Below are 27574 nucleotides of genomic sequence, written 5' to 3'. Positions count from 1 at the left end.
TGTTGCAGGAGAATAAGAATACAATTGAATGAGTTTTCCAAGCGGTTACGGCTGTTATGCGTGGTAAGGCGGTAACGATTTAGAATAATTGATGTATTTATATGTTTCCCCACTAGGTATCTGCAACAATTAAAATTCAAAATTGGAATTAGAAATTTTTATTAAAGAACTCCCGCCACGTTAATCTAGTAAAACAGTATAAACTAAAAAGAGTTCGTCTTTGTAGTCAAAATAAAAATGTTAATGTTAATGTTGAATAGTATAAGTAGCAGTGTTGTGTTATGTTATTGGGTAGTGTGGGGGAAATAGAGGGTACTTCACCACAGCGGCTTGACCCTGAAAAAAAAACATTTTTTTAATAAAATTGCAAAGAAAAACAAACAGGAAAACGCCGCGATGGGGCTACCTGTAGAAATATGAGAATAATAAATAGTTATTTGTTTTACAAGGGGCAAAGTGGTTGTTTAACTCCTTGTGTTAATATTGATACCCGGGCAAGCGAAAGATAACAAAATTCGAAAAGTGGAATCTTGAGCGTTGCAAGGGTTTGAAGGCACGAGAGTTAAACAAACTATGCTACCGAACACAACATTTTTCACCACATAAACCCGAGAAAAGTACTAACTGTAAATAATAATCAATAAAACATTACTAATCAAATCCAAATGAACATTATAAAAATAATTAATAGTTAATTATAAATATTCAAAATCATCACATTAAAGCACAGACATTAAAGGCAATCGATTTCACCAGCCAGCAACTCAAAATTTGCACCAAATTACTTTGCCAATATTGTGGATTTTGTTGTGGATAAAATTCTCTTCAGTTTTTAAGAATAAAGTGCCTTTACGACCCTGTGTGGTGAAAATTATAAAATTATTATAATATCAAACAACATTTTGTTCTAAATAATTAATGAGTTCAACGCTTCCTAAGTAGTATCAAAGAGGATATAATTAATAATATTATAGAGCGGTACTGTCATAGTAAATTTTGTAACCACAGTAAATTCACTGCCATCTATCGACACACTTTAAAACAAAAAATGAAGATTTATAAAAATACGATAAAATGTATTTAAATATGGATAAATGTTTTTATTTTTATTTGCATTAATTATTTTTATTATTTTGACCCATGTTCTTTCGCTGATATGCGTTAAAATTGTTAAATAACAAACGAAACCGTCAACGCCCTCTATACGAGAGTAGGCCAAAGGTAGTAGCGACACCTGATCAAGAATCAAATTTTCGTGATTTTCGAGGCACGTTTTTTCCTTAGACTGTATCCATCTATTACGGAGTTATATCTATCTTTGGTAGTATCTACAGTACATACTTTAGTTTAGATATGACTTAGAAGAACCAGATATTTAAAAACATTAATCATTAATTTGCATTCTCTTTTTGTTTAATTTATTTGACCTCAATTTATTTACAACAACAATAATCCTTTAATTCATAATACCTAACTAATATATAATTAATCAATTAAAGGTAAAACTAAAACTAACTAAGAATAACAACTTATAAATAATAAAAATTAAAAAAACAAAACTACTCTTAATTAAAAAACATCTAAATAAGGCCCCCGCGGCATTGTGCCAAAGATGCTCGCAGCATTCCCTCGCTGAATGGCAATACTTATGCGCCGCGAGAGAAAGCCGCCAGCTCTCTGGTCACCGGTAACCGGTGACCAGAGAGCAGAGACCGGTAACCGGTTGCGTCGACGAGCTTTTTGCTAAGTTCTTTAAAAAGAACTTTTGCGCTTGGACCCCACGGCCCCAGTGTCTCGACGCCAAATGCCACAAAGTGGTATTGTGGACCGAGACCTCGGTACTTTGCGAACTTTTTGCCTTCAGCCGCCTCGGCAGCCGCCCCAGCCCTGAACGAAGTTCTTGGTAGGTGGGAGTGGTGGGACGGAGCTAGTGTATCGACGCACAAAGATTTTACAACAAACAAAGATTGAAAACGATCAATACAAAAAAGACTAAAATAAATCAATAAACTGAATCCTGTGTCATATGTAAATTACACTTGCTTGTAAATAGGATACGAAGGTGAAGTCAACATTACTGTAGAACAATAAAACTTAATGAACAGTTGAATACATTACGTTTTTCTCAAAAAAGTATGCGTCACTTGTTTTTGTTATTATCTAGAACAAAAACACACGCTCATAAAAATAAATTAGGTATGTATTAAGTACTTATCTACTTAAATACCACATATATTTTATACCTCTCGTGTCTAATGCTGGTCTCTATGACTTGCTATGACGGATCAATTTATATGGAGTAGCTATCATGTAAAGTGTTTGTAGACGTTTTTTGGAAGTTTAGCACCACTTGCACCATCCCACTAACCCGTGGTTAACCGGTTAACCTTTTGAACGCCAATGACGGATATATCGGCAGCGTAGGTCCAACGCCAAAGACCGATTAATCCGTCGCAGGCCACAGAGCAACAGACCTACGTGCATTCGCATAAAGTACAATTTCAGTTTTGACACTTCGGTGGCGAGGCGTCCGAGTTGCTTTTGTGTTTGACACGGCGTCGAGAAGGTTAAACTTGGAGTTAACATGTTTACCAGTACTATTTGACACTGGGTTAGCGGTTTAACCGGTTAACCCCGGGTTAGGGGGATGATGCAAGTGGCGCTTAGAAATGTAACATGTAACGAGTCGGACTCGCGCACGAAGGGTTCTGTACCATTGCGCAAACAACGGCATAATAAAAACCACGTTGGTTGTATGGGAGCCCCACTTATTTTATTTTGTTTTTAGTGTTTGTTGTCAAAGCGGGAACAGAAATACATCATCTGTGAAAATTTCAACTGTCTAGCTATCACGGTCTTAGTAATAGGGTCTCGTTTTTACCCTTTGGGTACGGAACGCAAACAAAAATGTCTTTAATATTTTTTAAATTAAGCCCAACCAAAAGAGACCAGGGGCCCGTTTATCAAAAGCTTGTAGCTTGTAATACAAGTGGAAGTCCCTTTCTAAGAAAAGCTGTCAAAAAAGGACTTCCACTTGTATTACAAGCAACAAGCTTTTGATAAACGGGCCACTGAAGGAACTTTCATTTAGACATTAAGGACCATCATTTGACGTGAGAGGTATAGAAGCATATACTAAATCCTACCTATGTAACTCCGTATAAGATAAATAAAGTTTAAGGAAAAAACGTGCCTCGGAAATCCAGAAAAAAATATTCTCGGATAGATGGCGCTACCACCTTTGGCCTTTCTCGGTTAGATGGCGTTGACGGTTTCGCTTGTTATTTAACAATTTTAACACATATCAGTGAAAGAATATGGGTCAAAATCATATAAAAATAATAAATACAAATAAAAACATCATTTATTTATAAGTTTTTTTTGGTATTTTTATACATTTTCATTTTTTGTTTTATTCGTGTGTCGATTGATGGCAGTAAATTTACTGCGACTACAAAATTTACTATGACAGTAACCCTCTATCCTATGTATTCTCTTTGACAATACGAATGCTTAAAAGTACCCGACTATTTTGATGAATACAAGTAAGGTGTAAGCGTCAGAGGCCCTTCCAAATTGACCTTGCTTTTCTTTTCCTTACTAGGAAAGGCGTTCATGACGTCTCACCCTTCCGCCATATTTAGTATTCGTCGAGTAGGCGCGGTTTTAATTATATAACTACACATTAGATCAAGTATTACTTACTGGATAGGTTTGTTGATATCAGGTGGTGCATTGCCCTCTGAAATAAATAAACAATTAAAATAAGTATGAAATCAGCACTTCTAAATTATTTGCTTGAAAGTAGCTAGGAAAATAAATTCGGAGGTCCAAGTCATATTTTTGATACAACTTTATGTGAAAAACAGTAGGTACACTATAGGCCAATCAAACTAAATAAACAAAGCATTTTGAGGAATTAAATCCCAGCAAGCTGGAAATCGTTTTACTGCTTTTGGTCCAAAATGCGTGTAATCCGAGTTTGCTCAATCCCAGGAGGTGTGCATTTGTTACACGTCTCGTTATCATTCATTCATCATTAAATCTCGTTAACACGATTCGTTATCAAAAATTTTAAATTCGGTACATACGTTCAAACTCCTGCACCTTTCCATCCTGGTTGATGAGGGCCGCAGTGCCTCCCTTTTTCACGACATTCCCGTCCTTGTCTATGTATGAGTTGCTGTTTGACGACACCATCACACCGTTGTACACGCCGTTCGGTCCTGGCTTCGCATTCTTAATCTCGTCAGCGGTTATTATATGGGGCATCGGGAAATTAAAAGCATTAGGTGCGAACGGCTGGATTGGTGGGATCGGTTGGAAAGGAGCAAAGTTTGGGAAAGGAGGGAATGGGGCGAACGGGAGTTGGGGAGGGGTGGGCGGCACAGGCATTGGCATCTGTAAAGTGTGTGAAACAAAGACGAACTTTTTAGTTACGCTATCATGTGGTACCTATTTATAGAGGTCCGGTTAAGGAACCGCCGTGCTTACCTTAAATCTGAAATAAAAACAAATCAAAATCAATAATATATTTAAATTGTTAATTCTTATTATTTTCGGTTAAGATTTCACAATATGATCACCATATAAAAAAAAGGAAAAGTACCTATTATTATTGATTTATTGATAACCACTAAGATACTATCAGGAAAGATTTTTAGGACATTTTATATTTTACGCCTCAAGATTACGACACGGTAAATGACCCCAGGAGTAAAAGCAAACTATATAGATAATTTAAAATAAAATACTTACGCAGGGAAGTCGTTGTTGGTGTCAGGCTCCCAGACGAATTTAGCTATAGAAAAAAAAACATCATCGTTAATTAAATTAAATTAAATTATAAATATAATTCAATATTAAAGGACAATTTTTCACAGATTGACCTAGTCCCACAGTAACCTCAATAAAGCTTGTGTTGTGGGTACTAGGCGATGATATACCGGGTGTGTCCTGTAACACGAGCAAATAATTCAAACATAGATTGTACTCCTCAAACGGTGACATTTTTGTTCAATAACTTTAAAAAATTATGAAGTTTATAATAATATATAGTTTTATATACTTAGTAGTGCGAAAAAAATGAGCGGAATTCGGTTTTCCTGTGAGTGTAAGGAAAATGACCTTGAAATTATAAACGTCGTGGTCGAACACAAATTCAGCTAGCTAATTTACATAAAACTATGTTTTAAACAATGGAATATATATAAATTATTTCATATTCAGTTATAAAGTCAATATAATAATATTAACTTAATTAAACAATATAATAATTTTAGGTCGATGAAGTGAGTACTTCATTGGGTAGTAAAACATTTATTATGCCTATACTTGCGAATAAGTTTCAGCAATTTTACATTATTGAATAATATTTTGTAAATATTATTCAATAATGTACAATAAGGTCACCTGACAACGAATAATCACCGAAAGTTCCTTGAAAATCTTGAAATAGTATTAAATATCCCCTAATATAAACTCACTAGTTATTTCTTTTATCTAATTCTGAGGAGTATTTTGTTTAATAAAAAAACAGCAAACAGATCTCAATCGCAATTATTTAATCTATAAAATAAAGCTTTGTGTGCAAGGGTTCACTATGCATTAACTGCCCAAACTAATTCAGACAACACAAAGGATGACGCAATAAGTGCAGGACTAAGTATCAGCCCAGCTTACCGTTGGCACAGCCGAAGAGCGCTGCCGCAATAATGAGGAATTTCACACACGCCATATTCGGCGTAAAAACGATTTCTTTTACTAACTTATTTCAGAGTACTCGAGTTACCGGGGCAGACAAATACAGACTGGATTACCGATGCACCAACTTTGCTTTTAAGTATTATCAAAGCGAGACACCTGCTGATTAAACAGTGTGTCGAATGAAGGTTTCACGCACTTCAATGGCCCCTGAAAACACAATAATATAACAGACAATATCTTTGTTCCACGTGGTCCAACCCCAATCCCAAATGAAACAAATGCAAAGTGAATCAGGGAAGCTTTATTCCGAATGACTCAGAAATGCTAATGAGATTTTAGACACAATCTGCTCACAGCTCACCACGTAATTCTTAGAATGTAGGTATTTTCTTTCGTAATGACTTATGTACTTTAAACACGAAAATGCTTTGATATTGACACAACTGAGGCAAATGTATAACATGAATAAGCGACTGAATAATTTAAGAATTTTCTGAAACGTTGACAAAACGTGGAAAAATACTAAGAATTATTTTTATTTGCATGCTTTATTACGTTTTTATAATCGCATCGGTGATGTCCTACATTTCCATCATATGGCACATGCAGTTATTAATTATTATGCATACTGTAAAACGAGGTGGCGTTGAAATGCCGGGGCGACTTTGAAATTTCAGCTTGTCTTAATATATTTTCATGCGAGTTTTTTTTACAATAGATGAAAATCAATATTTAGTAATCTAACTAGTTCCATGAACAGTTTTAGTAAATAATGAATAATGGTCATTTTGTGCCCATTTTTAAACTATCAAAGTGGTTCGGGCGGAGTACGTCACTTTCGGAGTACGTCACTTTCGGAGTACGTCACTTTCTGAGTATGTCACTTTCTGAGTATGTCAGTTTCTGAGTAGGTCACTTTCTGAGTAGGTCACTTTCGGAGTACATCACTTTCTGAGCACGTCACTTTTTTTAGTACCATCGCCCCACAGCATCACACACCACACAGCAGCCCACACTGTATTACGTATGTAATTCTTATTCTTTCAATTTTAATTCTTTTAGTATTAAAAGAATTAAAATTGCGATTTTGGCGGTGAAATATTGCGTTTATAGGTACATATAGTGCTATAAAATCTTTATTTGGATAAAATGTAAGGGATCGAATGGTATCTCTACTTTATTCCTTTTTGGAAGTTAAAAAAAACTAAATTTTGAAGTACAAGTGACGTACTCCGCCCGAATCATCAAAGAGGTCTCTTTGGGATCTCTCATAACTTTATACATCGATGAGGCGACTTGCGAAGCATGGCATAGTTTTATTACAAACATGCAATAATATATAAGTCAATGCAATAGCTATTTATGCAACAAGTGCGGAAATCATCTTTACACACGTGTATCATACAATGTTTTACTATGCATTGTGCGAGTAAATAAAAAAACATATCATGGCAAATAAGTTTAATTATTAAAAGGAGTGTTACCTATTCGCACGTGTATCGTACAACGTTTTACAGTACATATGGCCCTTTAAACTTTCGACATATGCACGAAAAGTGCTCTTTTCCGCACTAGGGCGAGAAAGTATCACCATATGTACTGTAAAAAAAATTGAAAACAAAAAGCACTAGTGCGGAAAAGTAGTACTTTCCGCATGATATGGCTCCGTAGGAAACGCACTTTTCGAGCACATTGATTGTAAACATGTTTTTAACAACTCTTTTGTCGGGCGGTGGACACAAAGCTATTCTATGCCTTGCTGAGGGCATGCTGCCTCTCCTTTGGAACTAATAGCGTTTACAAAGAACGCCTAATGCGGAATGTAGGATTGGTAATACACGCTCGATAAGCAAACACAATTCATTTCTGACATAGCTCATAAAATCCATGTGCCTTTAAAGCAGAAGCAAGATATTTCATTAAAAAGGAATTCTAGTTGTACAGCCGGCCTAGCCAAGGTGACAATCGCCATTGCTACGACAACGAAACGCTATGTGTCTCTCTATCACTCTTCCAAGTCTTCCATATTAGTGCAACAGTGACAGTTGTGTTTCGATCGCTACGGAGCGTAAGCGATTGGCATGTTGGCTACGCGGCCAGGGTTCGCCAATCACTACACCTTATAAAACAAAGTCCCCCGCCGCGCCGCCTCTGTCAGTGTGTCTGTATGTTCGCGTTATTTTAAAAACTACTGAACGGATTTTCATGCGGTTTTCACCTATCAATTTTGAGGAAGCTTTAGGTGTATAATTTGTTAAGGTTTTGTGTAACTTGTGCCAACTTGTGCGAAGCCGGGCGGGTCACTAGTCAGTTAATATAATATGTATATAAATTTCATATCGTATCTCAGTTCAACCTTTAAAGCAAGAGCAAGATAATTCATTAAAAAGGAATTCTAGTTGTATTGGATCGCCAATCAGTTAAAAGAGTATGTATATAAATTTCATATCGTATCTCAGTTCAACCTTTAAAGCAAGAGCAAGATATTTCATTACAAAGGAATTCTAGTTGTATTGGATCGCCAATCAGTAAATAGAGTATGTATATAAATTTCATATTGTATCTCAGTTCAGATACTTAAGTTATATTACAACTAGTTGCTCTGTGAAGACCTCGCGAACAATCGACAAAAAATAAGTAGATACTTAGTTATATAATTATGGACCTGCTCACAAAATTTCACAAGAACTGGTGAAGAGGTGTACAGCCGGACAGATATATGAAAATAACGAAATCATGTTTGCTCAAGCTAAAACAGAGACGCTTCGCTCGCGCTTCGACCTCGCTGGGTCAATTATTTTACTTTAGCAATTAAAAACACCCAGACTCTATTTTTAAGTTGAAACAACATGCTCGGAATTTTCCTATTTTCTTTGATCCGTCCGTAATAGTCTGTGATGTTAAAGCTATTTTAATTAGGAAATAGGTATATTACTTCATTGAATTTTGATACGATGTATGTTGATGTGTAGTGTACATGTATTTTAAATGGGTACACTACATAATTCCGAAAAAATTTATTCCGAATTTTAGAATGTCCGGTAAATTTTTTTTTCGGAAAAGTGTAAAATCGGAACTTTAAGCTTTCGGTCAAGTGAAAATCGGATTTTAAGTCTTCGGAAATAGCACTTTCGTGATTTTATTCCATCGTGTTTTTAAAAATCGTAATTTTGATATTTCGGACTTATAAAAAATCGGGATTATGAAAATCGTGGTTATAAAAATCGGAAAAACTTATTTCGGAATATTTGGGTGTTCCAATTTTAAATGCCAAGTGCAAAGTTTTGGAGTTGAACCGAAATAAACAGCGTGTAATAGAAAGTCATCAAGGGCTCCAACCAAATAGCAGGAATCGAACCTTACACACAACATTCTCTTGCCCGGGGCAAAATAAAATAAACTGTTAATTTAAAGTTACGTAGCTCATCAAATCGCCATACATATCCTTATTGATACAGGATTCGTATTTCGTAAAATTGCTACAAAAGCATTTTAAACATTTGGCTTTACCAGATGACATCACCTCGTTATACTCGTGACAATTTTCTTTCTCTTAAATATGAGTCACACCGGCTGTAAATTTGTACATGCCTACCTTTTATTGTACCTGCTGCAAACAAAGTTATAACTGCCTTGTAACATTCAATTTAGCATTACAAGTATTACAACATTATGTAATGTAAATCTTAGCTACCCTATTTTAGAGCTAACTACAGTTTACCTAACTTTAACTAACCATATTTTACCACATTTCTTGCCATGCATGCATTGCATTAACATACCTACATTAATGCATTTTGTATCAGGTTGTATAAATATAGTGGTTTCAAGAGATGACATATTTACAGCTCGTTGGGCTAGTGTAGGAACTACTTATACAGGTAAATATAGGTCATACTTAGCCACTTTTACTATTGGGACTAAAGGCCGAAATCGCGAAAGAATTGGCTGTTTTTTAAAGCCTGACCAGGAATATATGATCACCATGGGCGCCATGTTGCGGAATTTTACTGGAACAAATTTTTTATACTATACTGAACTGTCACTCTGTACATGAGAATAACAGCGCCCTCTTGACAATGATCATATATTTCTGGTCAGGCTTAACATTTCGGCTGATCAGTACCTGCAGCTACCATGAGTTAACGTGAACTCTATCGCTGTCCATCTCGCTCGCACTGATGGATTGGTGCAATCGAGAGGGAATGCGATCGAGTTCTTGCAGCCGTTGGCGTAAACTTCAAATGTCAACTCATGGTAGCCGTGCAAATGTCTGTGTTTTCTTTGCCTATAGGTATGCTATAAGCAAAGAGAATAGTGTACCCACCAAAATATTTTCATGTAAAATGTTGCCAAGACGAAACCATAAGGATCGCACTGTCAAAAACTTATCAGATCTTTTGTAGAGCCAAGCTTATAAAAGCCCTAACTTCACAAACTATACTCCTTAGCCAAAATATGTGGCTTGGCCGTTTCGCTACCGTCACATGGACGTAAGGTGAAAAAATGATTCACTATGCATAATTTTGTATTATACAATAGCTCTTGTAGTAAGGAAACGGCCAAGCCACCATACCACCTCCATATAATTTGTCTAAGGTGTAGAGTTTGTGAAGTTAGGGCTTTTAGAAACTTGGCTCTACAAAAGATCTGATAACTTTTTGGCAGTGCGAGCCTTATAAGGTTTCGTCTTGGCAACATTTTACATAAAAATGTTTTTGGTGCGATTTCACTTCTTTTTGTATGTTGCTTATGACAATCTTCCATCCCATAATTTAAAGGGTTGGGGGTAATTTACTATTAAAAATCCTGAAATACGTATCTGGAGGCATCTTTTACACAATCTGCTTTTTACTGATTCCCCAAACAAACTTCAACCGCCTTTTTCCCCTAACGCTCTTTTCCACCCTCTTACAGGGTGATTTTGGGGTTGAAAACTATTGTATATCCTTCCCCATAACAAAAACTATCTACATACCAAATTTCAACTAAATCGGTTCAGCGGTTATTAATTCCCCATACAAAGTTCCACCCCCCTTTTCACCCCCTTAGGATCTAAAAATTTTAAGTTTTCGAATCTCTGTTGTTTGTGTACCAAGACTATCTTACATACCAAATTTCAGCTTCCTAGGATTTCAGGAAGTACCCTAAAGGTTTTGATCATCATCAGTGAGTGAGTGAGTGACGAAATCGGGTTTTTTTAGATATGAATAAAATCTAAAGTAAAAGAGCTGTGTTATTGAAAATTGTTGTGCTTAATGACATCATATCCCGAGAATTTTGTTTATCTGGTATAATCCAAACCCAAGTTATGAGGGTTCAAAAAAACGACGAAGCTTCGAGAAAATGTAGGTAGTGCTCGTGCGCTTCGCTTTGCTCGTCTTAGATGCAGATAGTAGGGGTTACTGTCATAGTAAATGTAGGTAGTGCTCGTGCGCTTCGCTTTGCTCGTCTTAGATGCAGATAGTAGGGGTTACTGTCTTAGTAAATGTAGGTAGTGCTCGTGCGCTTCGCTTTGCTCGTCTTAGATGCAGATAGTAGGGGTTACTGTCATAGTAAATGTACGTCTTGCTCGTGCGCTTCGCTTTGCTCGTCTTAGATGCAGATAGTAGGGGTTACTGTCATAGTAAATGTAGGTAGTGCTCGTGCGCTTCGCTTTGCTCGTCTTAGATGCAGATAGTAGGGGATACTGTCATAGTAAATTTTGTAGTCACAGTAAATTTACTGCCATCTTTCGACACATGATTAAAACTAAAAATAAAAATGAATAAAAATATCAAAACATATAGAATATGGATAAATATTTTTTTTATTTTTTTTATTATTTTTAGAACGCCATATGACTGACCCATGTTCTTTCACTGATATCTGTTAAAATTGTTAAATATCAAACGGTGTCGCCAACGCCATCTACACGAGCATAGGCCAAAGGTAAGGCGCCATCTAGTCGATCATACATTTTTCTTGATTTTCCGATCCGAGGCACGTTTAATTCTTAGGCTTTACTTATACGGAGTGTCATACATATAATATATCTTTGCTATAAGTATATAGTATGTGACCTATAAATATACACACTTAGGAAAACTTGAACTTGAAAATTTAACATAAATAGCCATCAACACTACCGATAGGTACATCGTAATGTAGTCCACGTTACGAATTGGGCAATCCGTCCAATGTCATTGCTACGCACTGCGATTGTGTAACCGCGACGAAGATTCCATGTTGATATAATATACAAACGGTAACATTTGATCATTGTAAGTGCTTATCTTGTTATAATAAGGATTAAAGTGGTTAGTGAACTTTTGTCCCTCCGTCCTACCTACCTACCTATTGATTTAGTGTGACGTCCGTGAAAACATTACACTTTGGGGAAAAAAGCGTAGGTAGGTAGGTAGGTAGGTAGGTAGGTTAGGTTCGTTAGGTAGCTTCAGATGCCCGAAGGGCAAAGCGCCCAGAAATAGGAGCCCCGCGAAGCGGTGCTCCGTCGACTCAGGGTAAGAAAGAAATAACCTAACCAGATGACAAAAAGTAAAATAATAAAAAGTATAGGCATAAATAGTGCTAAGTTTCTCAAAATCCACTGATGGATCCAAATGTACAAAAAGTCCACTTCAGCACGTTGTGGATTCTAGTGTCCAATAAATCCGTTCAAATCCATTGATAGATCTGAATGCACAAAACGTCCACTTGGATGCGTAATGGATCCTACCAAACGGAGTTTAGTGGACGGAGGGACTTTTGTGACGATATCGATTGTAGTAGTTATTATGTGTTTGTTACCTTTTTCGATGTAATAATAGTAATATATATGTATAGTCTGCATCTTCTCAAATGATTTTTACGTCTGACCCTAATTTTTTAAACAAAAGCCATTGTTTCCTTTGTGCGAGTGGTCGGCCATTGTTTGCCATTATTAAGGCTCCTGGTACACCATGGCCCAGTGTAGGCCAGTCCAAGGGACGCATTTATGCGTTAGAGGGAGCAAGTAATATTGCAATCTCATTCCACCGCATAGCTGCGTCCCTTAGATCTTATATAGACTGGCCTACGCTGGGCCATGGTGTACAGGAGCCATAAGACACAATGGGACGCGCCGTGGCACGCTCTTACAGATGGCACACAATGGCCGACTGCTTTCACAAAAGAAACAATGGCTTTTGTTTAACAGATTAGGGTCTTAGACGTAAAAATCATTTGAGAAGATTTATACTATATGCCCAGTCTGATCTCTTTGGCAAAGGGTGATAATGAGAACTCACTATTCGTCTAGTTCGTCTGTCCAACTATCGCCTCAATCTTTAGGTATTTTTTATTGTAGCCGGACACCTAGGTATAATTCAATGTTGAAACTTGGGTAATGTCTCTCTGTCGCACTTATATGGAAGAGTGATGATATAGAGACATTACCGTTTCGTTCACTACTGCGCAAACGATTGGCATCTTGGCTAAGCCCTCTATTATTCGGATACACTATATAAAAAAATTACACAATATAAATTCCAACAAATATATTGTTTTAAAATTGGCTGCTAAGCGGAGGGCAACAATAGTGGAATATGTAGATCCATTGCTACATCGGGACATAACACCTTCATCGCCCACATTCTCTAGGACTAATCTAGGACAGAACACGTAATAATAATATCCATATTCAAAATGTTTACACGCTTTGCGACATATAATTAGTACATAGTTATGTAATAGTGTCCACAAGGATTCGTGGCCAAATTCAAAGATCATTTTGTTTTGATTACGAGATCGTTACTCCATGGTTACTCCTAACTATGTACAGATTGAAGTTATCACAAGACCTTGAAATTATCGGTATCTAGGGTTGACAACCGTACTATATAATACATATAGTACTGTACTATATTTTGAATTAGTGTACTAGTATGAAAATATGTATATACAGCTTGACCTTAGCCATTGGACAAACCCTGAAATCCCACGTAGGGTTACTTCTCAGGAATGTTCTCACGTTAATATTTTTTTAATTAGAACAAAAGATAAAAAAATATTTTTCAAACAAAAATTAATTCCAATGATCGACAACAAAAAGAAACATGCTGTATTAATCATTGGCAGTATTTTTGAAAACTTGTTCGAAAATGTGCGGCAATGATGATATTTGTCATAAGTCAGAATCTTATCAATGTCATAAATAAAAAAGATAATCAATAAGGTCCAAGAAGATTTCATACTATTTATTACCTAAGGAGCTATTAACACATACAGGCTGCTCCAAAGTAAAAAATCGAAATTTGTTAATTTCTTCATAACCGGTTGTTATGATACTTGGTATACTGATTCTAAATACCCTAATGCATACGTACATTTCGGCTTTGTCCAATGGCTAAGGACACCCTGTGTATAGGTATATCCTTAATACGATAAGAAAGATGAGGTTATTTTTAAGCTCTAAAGGCGGGCAGAATGCTTAGGCGCGTCACGCATGATTTCAGGTCCCAATCATGATTTTTTCAGATGATCGTTTATGGGATCTGGACTTCTTTGACCACACATAAAATATGTGTGTCACGCACGTAAGTACTATATGTTCAAAGTACCTACAAAATTTCGTTTATTTTTTTGTGTAGTTTTTTTTGTGTATTTTGCAAAATACTATATTTGACCCAAAAAAAGTCGGCAATCCTATCGGTACCCGTAACATCCCCGCGTGATGACGTGACTAAATGACTAGATAACACTCTAGCTGCTCTAACCCAACGCTGATACAAAGAAAGGTGCGTTATATAAACTTGAAGCAAAGATAGATATAACTCCGTAATAGATGGATACAGTCTAAGGAAAAAACGTGCCTCGAAAATCATGAAAATTTGATTCTCGATCAGATGGCGCCACTAGTTTTGGCCTACTCTCGTATAGAGGGCGTTGACTGTTTCGTTTGTTATTTATAATTTTAACGCATACCAGTGAAAGAACATGGGTCAAAATCATATAAAAATAATTAATGCAAATAAAAAAAACATTTATCCATATTTAAATACATTTTAACGTATTTTTATAAATCTTCATTTTTAATTTTAAAGTATGTCGATAGATGGCAGTGAATTTAAAGTTGTTACAAAATTTACTATGACAGTACCGCTCTATCTTATTATATTCTCATTGCTTGAAGTAATCGGACCGAACATTAACAACTTTCGAATATCTATAGCTACTGTTGCACGCTTATACCAAAGCTTTTAAAAATAATAATTGGTAACGTCTAAAACCACTTGACTTGATTAAGTAAACCATTAGTACAATACTTAAAAATTTACAGCTAATTTGTTAAACTTTTGAGGTTGAGTGCTTTATCAATCAATCAATCAATAATAATTTATTTCGAACAAATAAGTCCATAATGTGTTAGTAACATACATACTAATACTTAAATCTAGGGTTGGTACAAACATAATATTAACAGAACAGAATTTCACATAATGGGGCATGTAGCTGCACCCAGTGCTTCAGCCACGGTGAGTCCCACCAGTCGGCCGACGTGCAGAGGATGGTATTCGAGCTGGCGCGCCATCGCCTCAACATCATTCGCCTCTCGCGTCATTTATCATTGTCGTACTTAATTTAATAATGCCCGCAATAATGGGTAAACCTGAATAATATGTCGGGGCCGGTTTCAGGCGATCTACATAAGTTACAACCAGAAATTAGACTCCGCTATCCAACTTTGTGGTACCGAATAGACAATATTTGTTTTTGTTGTAAGTCAATTTGTCTGTGTGGTTGTCGCGTGTCGGTCGTAAACTGTTATTTTGTCTTATCGCAGTTCCTTCTTTCATTTAACTTACATACAATACTGGAAGTACGTATTTCCAAAAAAACGCGATATTCGATACATCATTATACGACCTAGGGTGCATCGTAGCAGATTATAATTGCGTGTAAGTCTGCGTACTTTACGCATGACGACCGTGACACACGGCGATCGGCCCCGCCTCAAATTACACAGGCCAACACTTAGGGCTGCCAATAGTGACAATACTTACAAGCGGGAAAAATTTTTAGTACCCCATATATTGTCATGTATGCCCACGTCCACAACAAAAATGTTATTGGACGTCAAGCCTTGAGATGTTGGTCAGCACGGCCTTCCACGAGGCAGAGGACGGAAACCGATGGAGAAAAGCTAGCAAGAAACTTCGTCGGAGGAGTCACGCAAATTCTTGTATATAATATATATATATATTTGAATGAATGAATGAATGAAATCATTTATTCACAATGAACATATGGTAACATAAGATCTTAATTTATATACATTGCTTCCCACTATACATTCAGTCAAGATAGACATGTGAAAATATTTGTCAGTGATATATATATGTCACTCAGTCTGATAAAATTTGAATTAAATACAATTACACGATTAATTACAATTTGGCGCATTTCGGAAACATCTAACGATTTCGATGAAATTTGCTATATGGGGTGAAAAACCGATCTAGCTAGGTCCTATCTCTGGGAAAACGCGCATTATTAAGTTTTTATATGTTTTCCGAGCAAAGCTCGGTCTCGGGGCTATGATAATGAGGGAACGACGGAGGAGGAGGAGGACGTACCTACAGCTAGGACAATTTATTTAAAATTAGTCTATATTCTCTCTAATTAGTTAGGACAATTTATTTAAAATATGTCGTTTCGTCTGGTAGCACAACCCTGGTTTTTAATTATGTATGTGGATTGATTGCCAGGTAGTTGACTCCCTCTAGTGGTCGACGTAACCCACTTGATCAGATGCTGTGTCGGGAGATGTAACTCTCGTAATAATTCAGATTCAGATTCAGATTCAGATAATTATTATAATATGGTTATAGGTACTCGTATTATTAGTTTAAACTACCAAAATACTCGTACCGTCCAAAATTACTACTCAATAGACCTCAGACTTGATGAAGTTTTATATCAAAATTGAACATAAAAACCTACCTACCTATAAACAATGTAATGTTATAATATTGTCTTCGGTTACCGCGATAGTTACTCATGAAATAAAACTATGAAAACGGATTATATCGCGTATATTGAATTTATAATACATCCCGACGTTTCGAACTCTTTACAGCGTTCGTGGTCAACGGGTGACTGAGGAAAAATTACAAAATGCAAAAATACCCACATACTAAAATAATGAACAATCATAGACTACAAACTTTAAGGCTGGTTGTACATGCAAAATCGGTTCATAAGGCTAGTTATACACTATAATTATTTTTTTTTTTTTTTTTCAAGTAAAGATATATATATATACGCGATAAAAAACTATGCCGGCTCCAACCCTACACCACGGACCCGAGAAGATTTAATTCCCTCCTAAATTGTAGGAGGGTATCCCAATATGGGACCGGCAACAAACTCGGCGGGACACATCTTTTCAAAACATCAGAATGTCCAGCATCATCCAACACTACGGTCTCACAGTCTATGTCTCGCTTGCTCCTTTATCAGGTGGACTACAGGATCCCAAGCTGGTGGTAGAGAAAAGCCATCTTCCCTATTAAAGTTTGGATATTTCTTAATCTCAATGGCCTCGCGCAGCATTCTGGGTATGTAACGCTTCTCCTTGGCAAGAACCAGAGGCTTATCAAACTTGATTGAGTGATTGGCTTTATCCATGACATGCTCACAGACAGCAGACCTAGGTCGACGGTGCTTGACATCAGCTATGTGTTCCTTCACCCGAGTGGAAATGCTCCGTTTCGTCTGCCCGACATATGATAGGCCACACTCACAGTCCAGCCTGTACACTCCTGCAGTCTGTAGAGGGGTATTGCATTGCACACATAGCTGATGTCAAGCACCGTCGACCTAGGTCTGCTGTCTGTGAGCATGTCATGGATAAAGCCAATCACTCAATCAAGTTTGATAAGCCTCTGGTTCTTGCCAAGGAGAAGCGTTACATACCCAGAATGCTGCGCGAGGCCATTGAGATTAAGAAATATCCAAACTTTAATAGGGAAGATGGCTTTTCTCTACCACCAGCTTGGGATCCTGTAGTCCACCTGATAAAGGAGCAAGCGAGACATAGACTGTGAGACCGTAGTGTTGGATGATGCTGGACATTCTGATGTTTTGAAAAGATGTGTCCCGCCGAGTTTGTTGCCGGTCCCATATTGGGATACCCTCCTACAATTTAGGAGGGAATTAAATCTTCTCGGGTCCGTGGTGTAGGGTTGGAGCCGGCATAGTTTTTTATCGCGTATATATATATATCTTTACTTGAAAAAAAAAAAAAAAATAATTATAGTGTATAACTAGCCTTATGAACCGATTTTGCATGTACAACCAGCCTTAAAGTTTGTAGTCTATGATTGTTCATTATTTTAGTATGTGGGTATTTTTGCATTTTGTAATTTTTCCTCAGTCACCCGTTGACCACGAACGCTGTAAAGAGTTCGAAACGTCGGGATGTATTATAAATTCAATATACGCGATATAATCCGTTTTCATAGTTTTATTTAATGTAATGTTATGTTTAATATAATGCTATCATATATTAACACATTCGCTGCTGTAATTAGTTGTTAACATCGCAATTAAGCATACGTCTCCTATGCCGCAGCGAATGTGTTAATAAGGCAATTAATCATGATACAGAACAAGCTTATTAAGTTATTACCTATTATTCGGGCCAATAGGTAAAGGGAAGTTTCTTCTATAAATAACTGACATAATCTTAGTCACATATGTAAATGTGTGAAATGTCCCTACGTGCCTAGATTCCAAACAACCTGCCATAAGTAGGACGGCTGGATTTCCCCATAAATAATATTATTTATATTGCTTACGCGTCGTTCTATCAGTCTGTGGATGTTATTACATTTGCTAAACAAAACGTCGTTAAATCTAAAAGGAAAAGGTCTAAGAGGTTTATGGAAGTCATCGGTGTGTAGAGGGGATGCTGTACCGGCAGGACATCGCGGGCTACTCGCAGTGGGTTTTCTGAAGGCTACGGCGCGTGCCGCATGCCAACTCCGCCGCTGACCTCGCGCGACCCTATTAAAACAAGAAAACATCGCTGATCGGACATATTGTCTCCAATATCCCCAACCATGAAGTTCATCTGTTCGTGTTTGTGTCTGGCGGTCGCGCTGGGCAGCGCCGCGGCTGCACCCGCTAGCGGCTTCGTGTTCCCGAACGAGCGGCGGCGAGAGAAAAAACTGGAACCAGTCATCACACCTCCTGTTCTACCTTATATAGAACATTTGGAGCGTGACCCTAGCACGCTGCTTCCCAACGAGACGAAGGGAAGAAACGTGCCATCTGATTCAGTCAAGCCTCGCTTTGGATTCGGTGGCGGTTTTAACGTCGCGCCCACCGGGCATGGTGGTCTAACGGCTAGCATAAGCAGCAGCGCCAACGGCCTCGGTTCCAGCCACTCAGCATCCCAGTCATTCTCGTTCGGTTTTAACGAAGGGTTTAGTGCATCGCATTCAGCCAGCCAAGCCTCCTCATTTAATGGATTTGGCAGGTGAGTTTCTAATTACTTTCTACTAATGAATGATCTTAAGGTGGATAATCATTACTTCATAAATTACTTACCTATTCACACTTTGTTTTGTGTTTACACTTTAATCCCGGTTCATAAGCAAAAAGCCTATCTTATTATCGATATCAATACAAATTAATATTGTTTGAGACCTACCAAGAGTCTGGGATAGTTTTGTTTCCATGTTCTTTAAGTATTCAAATTAAATGCATTTATTTAGCTTATTTGAGAATTTGACTGAAAACGGTCTACTTTTATTGGATAAAACCTTATTTAAGTAATGAACAGGAACAACCCGGACAACTTGGGGCCTAGCCGGAATGACAATCGTTAATAGAAAACCCCAATCGAAACTTAAATATCTACTCGTAAAGATAGACACGTGACTTTTCGTAGCATTACATTACGTCATCCTCCCGGTAGGTTCAGTAAAAACAGGACCCTATTACTAAGACTCCGCTGTCCGTCCGTCTGTCTGTCTGTCATTGTCAGTTGAAATTTTCACAGATGATGTATTTCTGTTGCCGCTATAACCACAAAAACCAAAAACAGAATAAAATTAATATTTAAGTGTTGCTCCCATACAACAAACGTGATTTTTTGCCGTTGTTCTTTTCTTTTCGTTTGGCGTTTGTCGATATCAGATTGTCATCTGGGCTCCCCTGATATTTAAAGTTACATACATACTTATAAAATTGGAACGAAATTTTATATGACCACACCACATTCCTTAGTATCTATTGCCTAAAGAGTGGAAAGAAACTCCAGACCTTGGCAATGTTTTGTAACTGTCTCCGTAAACCTGTACCCGACAAGGCACGCTAGTTCAGTCAAGTAGCGCGACACCGTTAAGCTAACTATGTAACTGTTACATACATCTCGTTGCGCGAATACGTCGTTGAGAAATTTTGGCTCACTGCCCGCGGATTTTTAGAGCCTGACAAACGAGTTACAGCTTATTTTGATTATTAGGTGTTGGACTCTATAGCACCGTTACAAAGATACCGACATTCGACATTCATAATATTGAAATCCAACTGATATTCATACGCCCTAGTGATATTTAGTTTAGTACGTAGGTAACTTATTATTGACAATTTATTCGTTTCAAAACAAAACCTTAACCCATTCAGCGCTAAATAATTACGACACATTGTCGTTATGCCTCTGTGAAGCATTTTCGCTACAAACCGGGATACCCATGTTATCGGCTACGACGTAGCGTTATGACCGTAGCTCAACGGTGAATGTGTTAACAACCGCTCTTGGCGCTTTTATCAAAATGTAATCAATTATTTTTAAACGTTGTACATACTCAAATAAAAGAATCAGGGAACGGCTTCAAACAATAAATATACAGGTATTAATATTTTAATAATTACACGTTTGAATTATGTACATGGGTATATTATAATTAACTACGGGATGCATACATATTTAAACTTAATGCCAACTCCGTCTCGCTAATGTCTTACAAAAGCTTTCATTCTCAATCTCTACCTATTATAGTGATCATGTAATTTATTAATGTTCATCGAGGTTTTGTCGCTTCTGTTATATCACGTGAATAATAAGATAACGTTATTTTAGTTTTATTATGATTACTGTGGTCAGAGTTGATTTCATATATATTATATTGCTCGCTTTACGAACCTTAATTACGGTCAAAGTTTTTATGGTTAACCAACACCGGAACTTAATGCTTTAGACCAGCCATTCTCAAAGTGTGCTCCGTGGACCCCTAGAGCTCCGCAAAGCCTCTGTGGGGGCTCCGCGAGTAAAGCGAAAACAAATCAATAATCAGCTCTCCTATATCTCTGGTCCACAGTTGATTTGTCAAACGATTTTTTTTTAAATTAGGGGCTCCGCAAATATATTGCTTTCCAAAAGGGTTCCTTCGCCAAAAAAGTTTGAGAACCGCTGCTTTAGATGTTTGAACTTTCATGCTCAGTGTGCTACGTTATGTGAAATTCTAGCATATCATGTGTTTTAATAGGATTAGGTTATCTATTGTAAGCATCTTTCATGTCTCTTGTGCTATCTTTAGGGAAGCAATTAAATGTGCCAACCAGTTATATTACAAAACTTCTGAGAACGTCGCAAGAAACCACCAATATTCTAACAATCTAACAAATTGAATAAGTAGGTATCCCGTCTAACAATGGCTCTTCAATATTTAGATTAACAAATAGCAACTGCCATCCAATCTTCAAACCCAGAGGGAAAACTAATTAGGCCTTATTGGGACTAGTCCGGTTTCCTCACTATCTTTTCCTTCACGGATTAGTAAACATGTATCAAATGGCGTACACAAGTTCCAATAAACCAATTCGTACGACATTCCTCATTGGTAAACTTTGATTTGATATGCATTGTGAGCACTGTTACAAACCAGTAACACATTTTTCATTACTTTCCAGCGGCTTCGGCGGCAGTCAGGCCAGCAGCCAAGCGGCCTCGTTCGGCGGTTCCGGCAGTTCCCTGTCCGGCGCGGCGTCGTCTGCTTCGGCGTTCGGCGGTCACAGCGGCTCCGGCAGTCAGAGCGCCTCGCAGGCCTTTGGAATCAACGGCCTAAACTCCTTGGGCGGATTCCAGCCTCATGAGGTAACAACACTTTTTAGTAGTTTATCGAAGATTGATTTGATGGATCGAGCTGGAGCTATTTAGCTAGAGCCCTCAGCACATGCCTATGGCATTAACGGCCTAAACTCGTTTGACGGATTCCAGCCTCATAAGGTAGGTAGGTAGGTACCTACTCAAAGAACCGAAGAACCTGCGAAAGACATCACATATGGACATCACATATGAAATAAAAAATTATAGCATAGGCTTCGTTGACTGCTTACTCAACCACATTAAGCACTTAGCTCTCGCAATAAACACAACGTAGGTAATCATTTCATGACAATTTTACCATGTAACATGCATCGGATTGATAATTACATAGCTGTGTATAATCTTGTAATTTTTAAAAGCATGCTAGGTTTTGTATACCTAAATACGCTTAGATACGAAAACCGAAATAGAGATATCTTAATCGCCACATGGATCGCATCAAAGACAATCTTGAATTGATTATCCTAAGCACCATTATGGCGCAGATGTATATTTTTAATTACAGTATCGTAAATTGGTGATGATTTCATTATCATTCCCACGATGACGGAACCAGTCGCCAGTCGCCAATGGCCATCGCCGCTAACGATCTGATTATTGTAATATTGCCTTTAATCACGAGAATCCTATCCAAATGTAAATGTAGTATGCCAAACGAATAGCTTAACATATGCATGCTAATTTATGCCTATCAAAAGATATATCAACAGTTAATGAAGGAAAAACTAGTACGTATATACCTATGCTTTATAGGCACCTGTATGGAAAATTTATCAACTAACTTTCTTTGTTTTTTTTTATTTGTTTTTTTTTTTTTTGTATTTTTAAATTTGTCAAGTATTTATTACCATAAACCTCTTCTAAAGAAATGCTGAAAATAGCTATGATCTCAGCATTCACCTGTATACATATTAAAAATTAATTTTGTATCAAGCAGAAGCGTCTGCGAACGATGCTATTAAGCTTAGAAATAAATTAAACGTGGAAAATTCACTGTCTTGGGTGAGACTTGAACCCACGTCGACCGGGTCTGTAGCTCAGATGGAAGAGCACCGAGCTGGCAATCCGGTGGTCGTGGGTTCAAGTCCCACCCAAGACCGTGAATTTTTCACTTTTCATTTGTTTCTAATACGTAATGTACTTGCTCAAATATTTATTTCTATATAAGTATACCTAAGCATACTTACATTACCTATCGCTAAATAACTAGTTCTTAAAGTTTTGATTGTAGGTACTGTAGGTAGGTTATCTCGTAACACCATGAAGGTTCAAAATAACGGAGCTTGAAGGATCAAAACCCGTTAAAGTTCATGTATATTAAGTTAATAATTTAAAATATGTAAATTGTGTCACGCTTAAAATAATATATATACATAAATATGTTCATTTTACGTTATAACCAACTAAATAGTCTGTATTCACAAATACTTATGTGTTTGTTAAGAATTTTAATTAAATACAAGACAGTCTCTAAAAACCCTACATTAAGGCTTACAAGTAATGGCTTATTAAGACTACATTAAGGTTATGGAAGCTAAAGTAAAAATATTGCTATTCAAATTCATCAGCCATTGAAAATATATTAGTAGCACAGAATACAATGAATGTAGTCCGTGATTCGTTAAGAGTCCCCGGCAAGCTCGGCCGAATTTCACCTTCCCATACAAACGAAGTTCATTCTCATTTTAAAACTACGTGTTGGATTGTAATGAAACTTTGCACATACAATGACATAAGGTAGTTTATATAGCTCCAGTTTATAAAACAAACGAAATAGAGCGAAAAGAAGTTTGGTATGAAAAACTTAAATTCGCTGTATTTTTTAACTATGGTATTTGAAGCTAAGTACATAAACTAATAACAGACATAGGTATACCTAATCCTATTTTAAGCACAAAGTTTCAGAGCAAACTAGCTACTCGTATTAAAATGAGAGCGTAACTACGTTTGTACGGAGAACCAAGCTTGCCGGGGAACCTAAACACATGTAGTCGAGGTCTGGCCGACGGCGACGCCAGTACCGTAATGGTAGTAGCAGTAACGATTGGTTTAATCGGACTGTTTTTCTCATCGCTTAAAAGGCAAGTACACGAGGACGCCACGTAGACCATTTTCCTGTGTTTTGCATCTAATAGAATCCTGACCAATTTTTAAAAATAAACTTACTGGCTAAGTGTAACTATGGGAAACTAGGTACTTAAATATAGGAAATGCTAAAAAAAAACCAATGAAAATATCGTATTATTCTAAACTTAATTTAAAAAACGAGGAACAGTTATATAAACTAACACCTTATGACTTCGTGTAGTAGTTATATATTTACACAAATCCTTTGTACGTTATATATCTTTGCCTACGTCCAACACCTACTTACACAAGTGTTGTCCACTGACGTGCACAACATTCTATATCGCACGACGCACGGCGGCGGCGGTCACGATTCTTTATTTTATGGTTTTCGGAACCTACATTAATTCTCCTACGACACTGAATATTAAATAGTTATTCGTGCACTTTATATAAAACCAAATATGTTTCGAAATCATACATTATGCGAGGGTCAAAATATTGTTTGAAGTTGTGGTATTTATTTACATACGTTTAATCCATAAATGTCATGATACGATATCTAAATGGCTATTTGAGTAGATATTTTTGCACCACGTAATGACGTTTCACACTGCATAATTGTATGTAAACTTTAGCATCTCTTGATCTACACAGGTAGGTGAGTAAGTAAGGCTTTTAGGTTTTTTTAAGGGGTAGGTCTTCGTTGTGTATACTTAGAAATGTAGGTACAGTATTAATTATTACATCTGTACTGTACCTACACAGAGTTCGAGCAATGTGGCAGCCAGATCAAAGTCTTTATAACTGGTTAGTTTGACCAAATATGTTCGCATAGTACATAAGCCAAACCTCCGTTTTGACACCATCCGGTTTATGTAAAGCCTGACCAGGAATATATGATCACGCGCCATGTTGCGGAATTTCACTGGAACAAATTTTTTCATACTATACTGAACTGTCACCCTATACATGAGAATAACAGCGCCCTCTTGACAATGATCATATATTTCTGGTCAGGCTTTAATATCGTATTACGTATAATCGTTGCCATAGAATCGTTATTTATTATAGTTCTGTAAAAAATACTTCAATGTATAGTCAAACAATTTGCCTTCAGATAACAGTCGCTGAAAAAGATGGTAATTTTTCCCTTTTAATAAAAATTTGACCTTCTCTATTACCTATACTATTTGATTATGTGCAGGAAAATATCTCTCAGACAATATCTACGTATATAAATATATGTATTGGTCAAACAAATCTCTTTAGCAATAAATTAATATTGTATGCGGTATACAACCGCCAATTTTTTTTGTAGTAAACAACAACCTGTCCGGATAACGTTTCAAACACCGTAATAATTGTGTATCATAAGTATGTATATGTAAACTACCCAATTATTAATTACATTGCTCAGGCTGATTATATCGAACAGCTATAATTTAAATATTTTCCACGCCCGTCTTTGGGTACACACGTGTGATAATATAAATGCCTACCTATATGTGAAACGTAATGTAAATGTGATGAAACATTAAGCATCTGTGCGCATTATTGCGCGCATGTCTACATAAGACAGATCTTACATAATATCTTAGCAGAGGAATTATCTCTGTGCCTTTACTAATATTTTCTTAGACATTAATTTATGTGCAGTAGTTTTAGAAGTAGATAGACATTATTTATTGAATTTTTAGAATTTTCATAAGAAACATTTCTATATTCTTCCAGGCAACCTTTGGCGAGGGTCTATTGGACGTGAGGCACCGAGGGATCCCCGATTTCCCCTTCCCAGAACTTATTGGCAGAAATGGGAGAGGCAAAGGCATAAGTGCTGCCAGCTTTAGAAAATCGAGGCCTCTGAGTACCGATAGCGACGATTTTTTGGCAGTTCTAGTCTCTAACAGTTAAACACAAATATAAGTACTTACATAGTTAGCGTTTAAGGCTGATCTTGCTAAGTATATGCAAGCTGAGATTTAAATAAGTAACATTATGGTCTTCATAATTCTAGGAACGCTCGCATAAATCTGGCAAGAATCGTTAACATATACTTATGTCCGCTGTACACACTCGTCGAGAGCGTCTCGCCGCGCCAAGAGTTTCAGCACGGCGCCGATCCAATCGGAGAAGCGCGAGACGAGACAAGGAAGAGCGAGACGAGAAAGGAGCAGCATGTACACACTCGTTCTCGATGTATCTCGAGTCCTCGACAAGTGTGTACAGCCCGCATTTCATAATGACAAATTGTATAAAGATCTATAAACGTGGGTATGTTGTTAATTTGTTATGTTCTCCTGCATCGTCAAGATGTGTCAACAGTTCCTTACAATTGTTGTTGTATAACATTTAAAACCTTCGTGCTTTGAACACATTTTAAATCACATTTATCGGGTCTATCGCGAATTTATTTTGTTACCTTTATTTGCCGCCTTAATTCGCGATAGACCCGATAAATGTGATTTGATTGTTATTGTGTTCTGATAATTCCTATAATGGGAAATAAAAACATTGCGGGACAGTGAGTATGAGAATGACAATAAAAATAACAATCGAACTTCGTCCACGGGCGTATGATTTATTATGTATAGGTACATAATATTCCAGTATATCGTCGCCTTGTGCCCACACTGCCCACAGTACAGGCTTTGGTTAGTTTCGGTCTAGGCCGGTCTGTGAGATTGTCGACATTTTATGTGCAAACCAGTATTCTGTTACAATATTCACTAGCCCACGTCAAAGTTTACGCAAAAATCTGCAATAAAAACCTATGTTAGTCAATAGTGTGGCAACATGTTCTAACAGTTAAACGTAATTTTCATCTTCATGTGAAATATATATATAAATATGCTTAGCAAATAGTTTCAAGAGAATACATAAATGTTTTGAAATAAAATCATCGTGAATTTAGAAATGCAGCATTTTAGAGTTGACTAATTGCCACATCAAAGCTAGTACTTTTGCATTGAGTATTTAAATGGCATAAATTCTAAGTAATCATGAAAATAATATAACAGTCAATAATAATATATAAAAGGAAAACTATGCAAAACACCTGTAAAATATTTAAGCTGGTTAGTGGTTAAACCTACTTATATCGTACCAGAATTTGTTAATTTCCCAAAGCATACTCTATATTTAGCTCTCTTACGTTATAGATTAAGATGAACATTTTGCGTATAATATATAAATAGGAAAGTTTCTAACTGTAGGTACAAAAATGTTGTAAGAAATTGTTATTATTTATTTAGTTTAAGTTCTATTTAAAATTAACACAATCAAGCTCGAAATTAAAAAATAAATCGTAATTTTGTTAATTATTAAGTACCGCTTAATGTTTCCACCAAACATATGATATGACAATTACGTCTTAATTAGGGTTCCGTACCCAAAGGGTAAATACGGGATTCTATTACTAAGACTCCGCTGTCCGTCCGTCCGTCCGTCTGTCCGTCTGCCCGTCTGTCTGTCACCAGGCTGTATCTCATGAACCGTGATAGCTAGACAGTTGAAATTTTCACAGATGATGTATTTCTGTTGCCGCTATAACAACAAATACTAAAAACAGAATAATATAAATATTTAAATGGGGCTCCCATACAAACGTGATTTTTTTGCTGCTTTTTCCGTAATGGTACGGAACCCTTCGTGCGCGAGTCC

General features: G+C 36.9%; 2 protein-coding genes across 2 annotated transcripts; one reads left to right on the top strand and one right to left on the bottom strand.

Moving 5' to 3' along the window:
- Positions 1-208: 208 nt before the first annotated feature.
- On the bottom strand, positions 209-5913 carry LOC134756228 (seroin-like). The gene is made up of 5 exons (XM_063693057.1): positions 5683-5913; positions 4759-4801; positions 4092-4441; positions 3706-3742; positions 209-336 (listed from the first exon to the last, which is right to left on the bottom strand). The coding sequence occupies exons 1-5, from the start codon at positions 5735-5737 to the stop codon at positions 318-320; spliced, it is 504 nt and encodes a 167-aa protein (XP_063549127.1). The 5' UTR covers positions 5738-5913; the 3' UTR covers positions 209-317.
- Positions 5914-18521: 12608 nt separating this feature from the next.
- LOC134755969 (corneodesmosin-like) lies at positions 18522-25864 on the top strand. Its single transcript, XM_063692685.1, has 3 exons — positions 18522-19210; positions 21649-21832; positions 25646-25864. Exons 1-3 carry the CDS (start codon positions 18792-18794, stop codon positions 25823-25825), a joined length of 783 nt encoding a protein of 260 aa, XP_063548755.1. The 5' UTR covers positions 18522-18791; the 3' UTR covers positions 25826-25864.
- The last annotated feature ends 1710 nt before the right edge of the window (positions 25865-27574 follow it).

The sequence above is a fragment of the Cydia strobilella genome, chromosome 3 (assembly GCF_947568885.1).
Source record: "Cydia strobilella chromosome 3, ilCydStro3.1, whole genome shotgun sequence".
NCBI lineage: Eukaryota > Metazoa > Arthropoda > Insecta > Lepidoptera > Tortricidae > Cydia > Cydia strobilella.
Note: the sequence above shows the minus strand (reverse complement) of the source record. Positions and strands in the feature narration are given on the sequence as shown.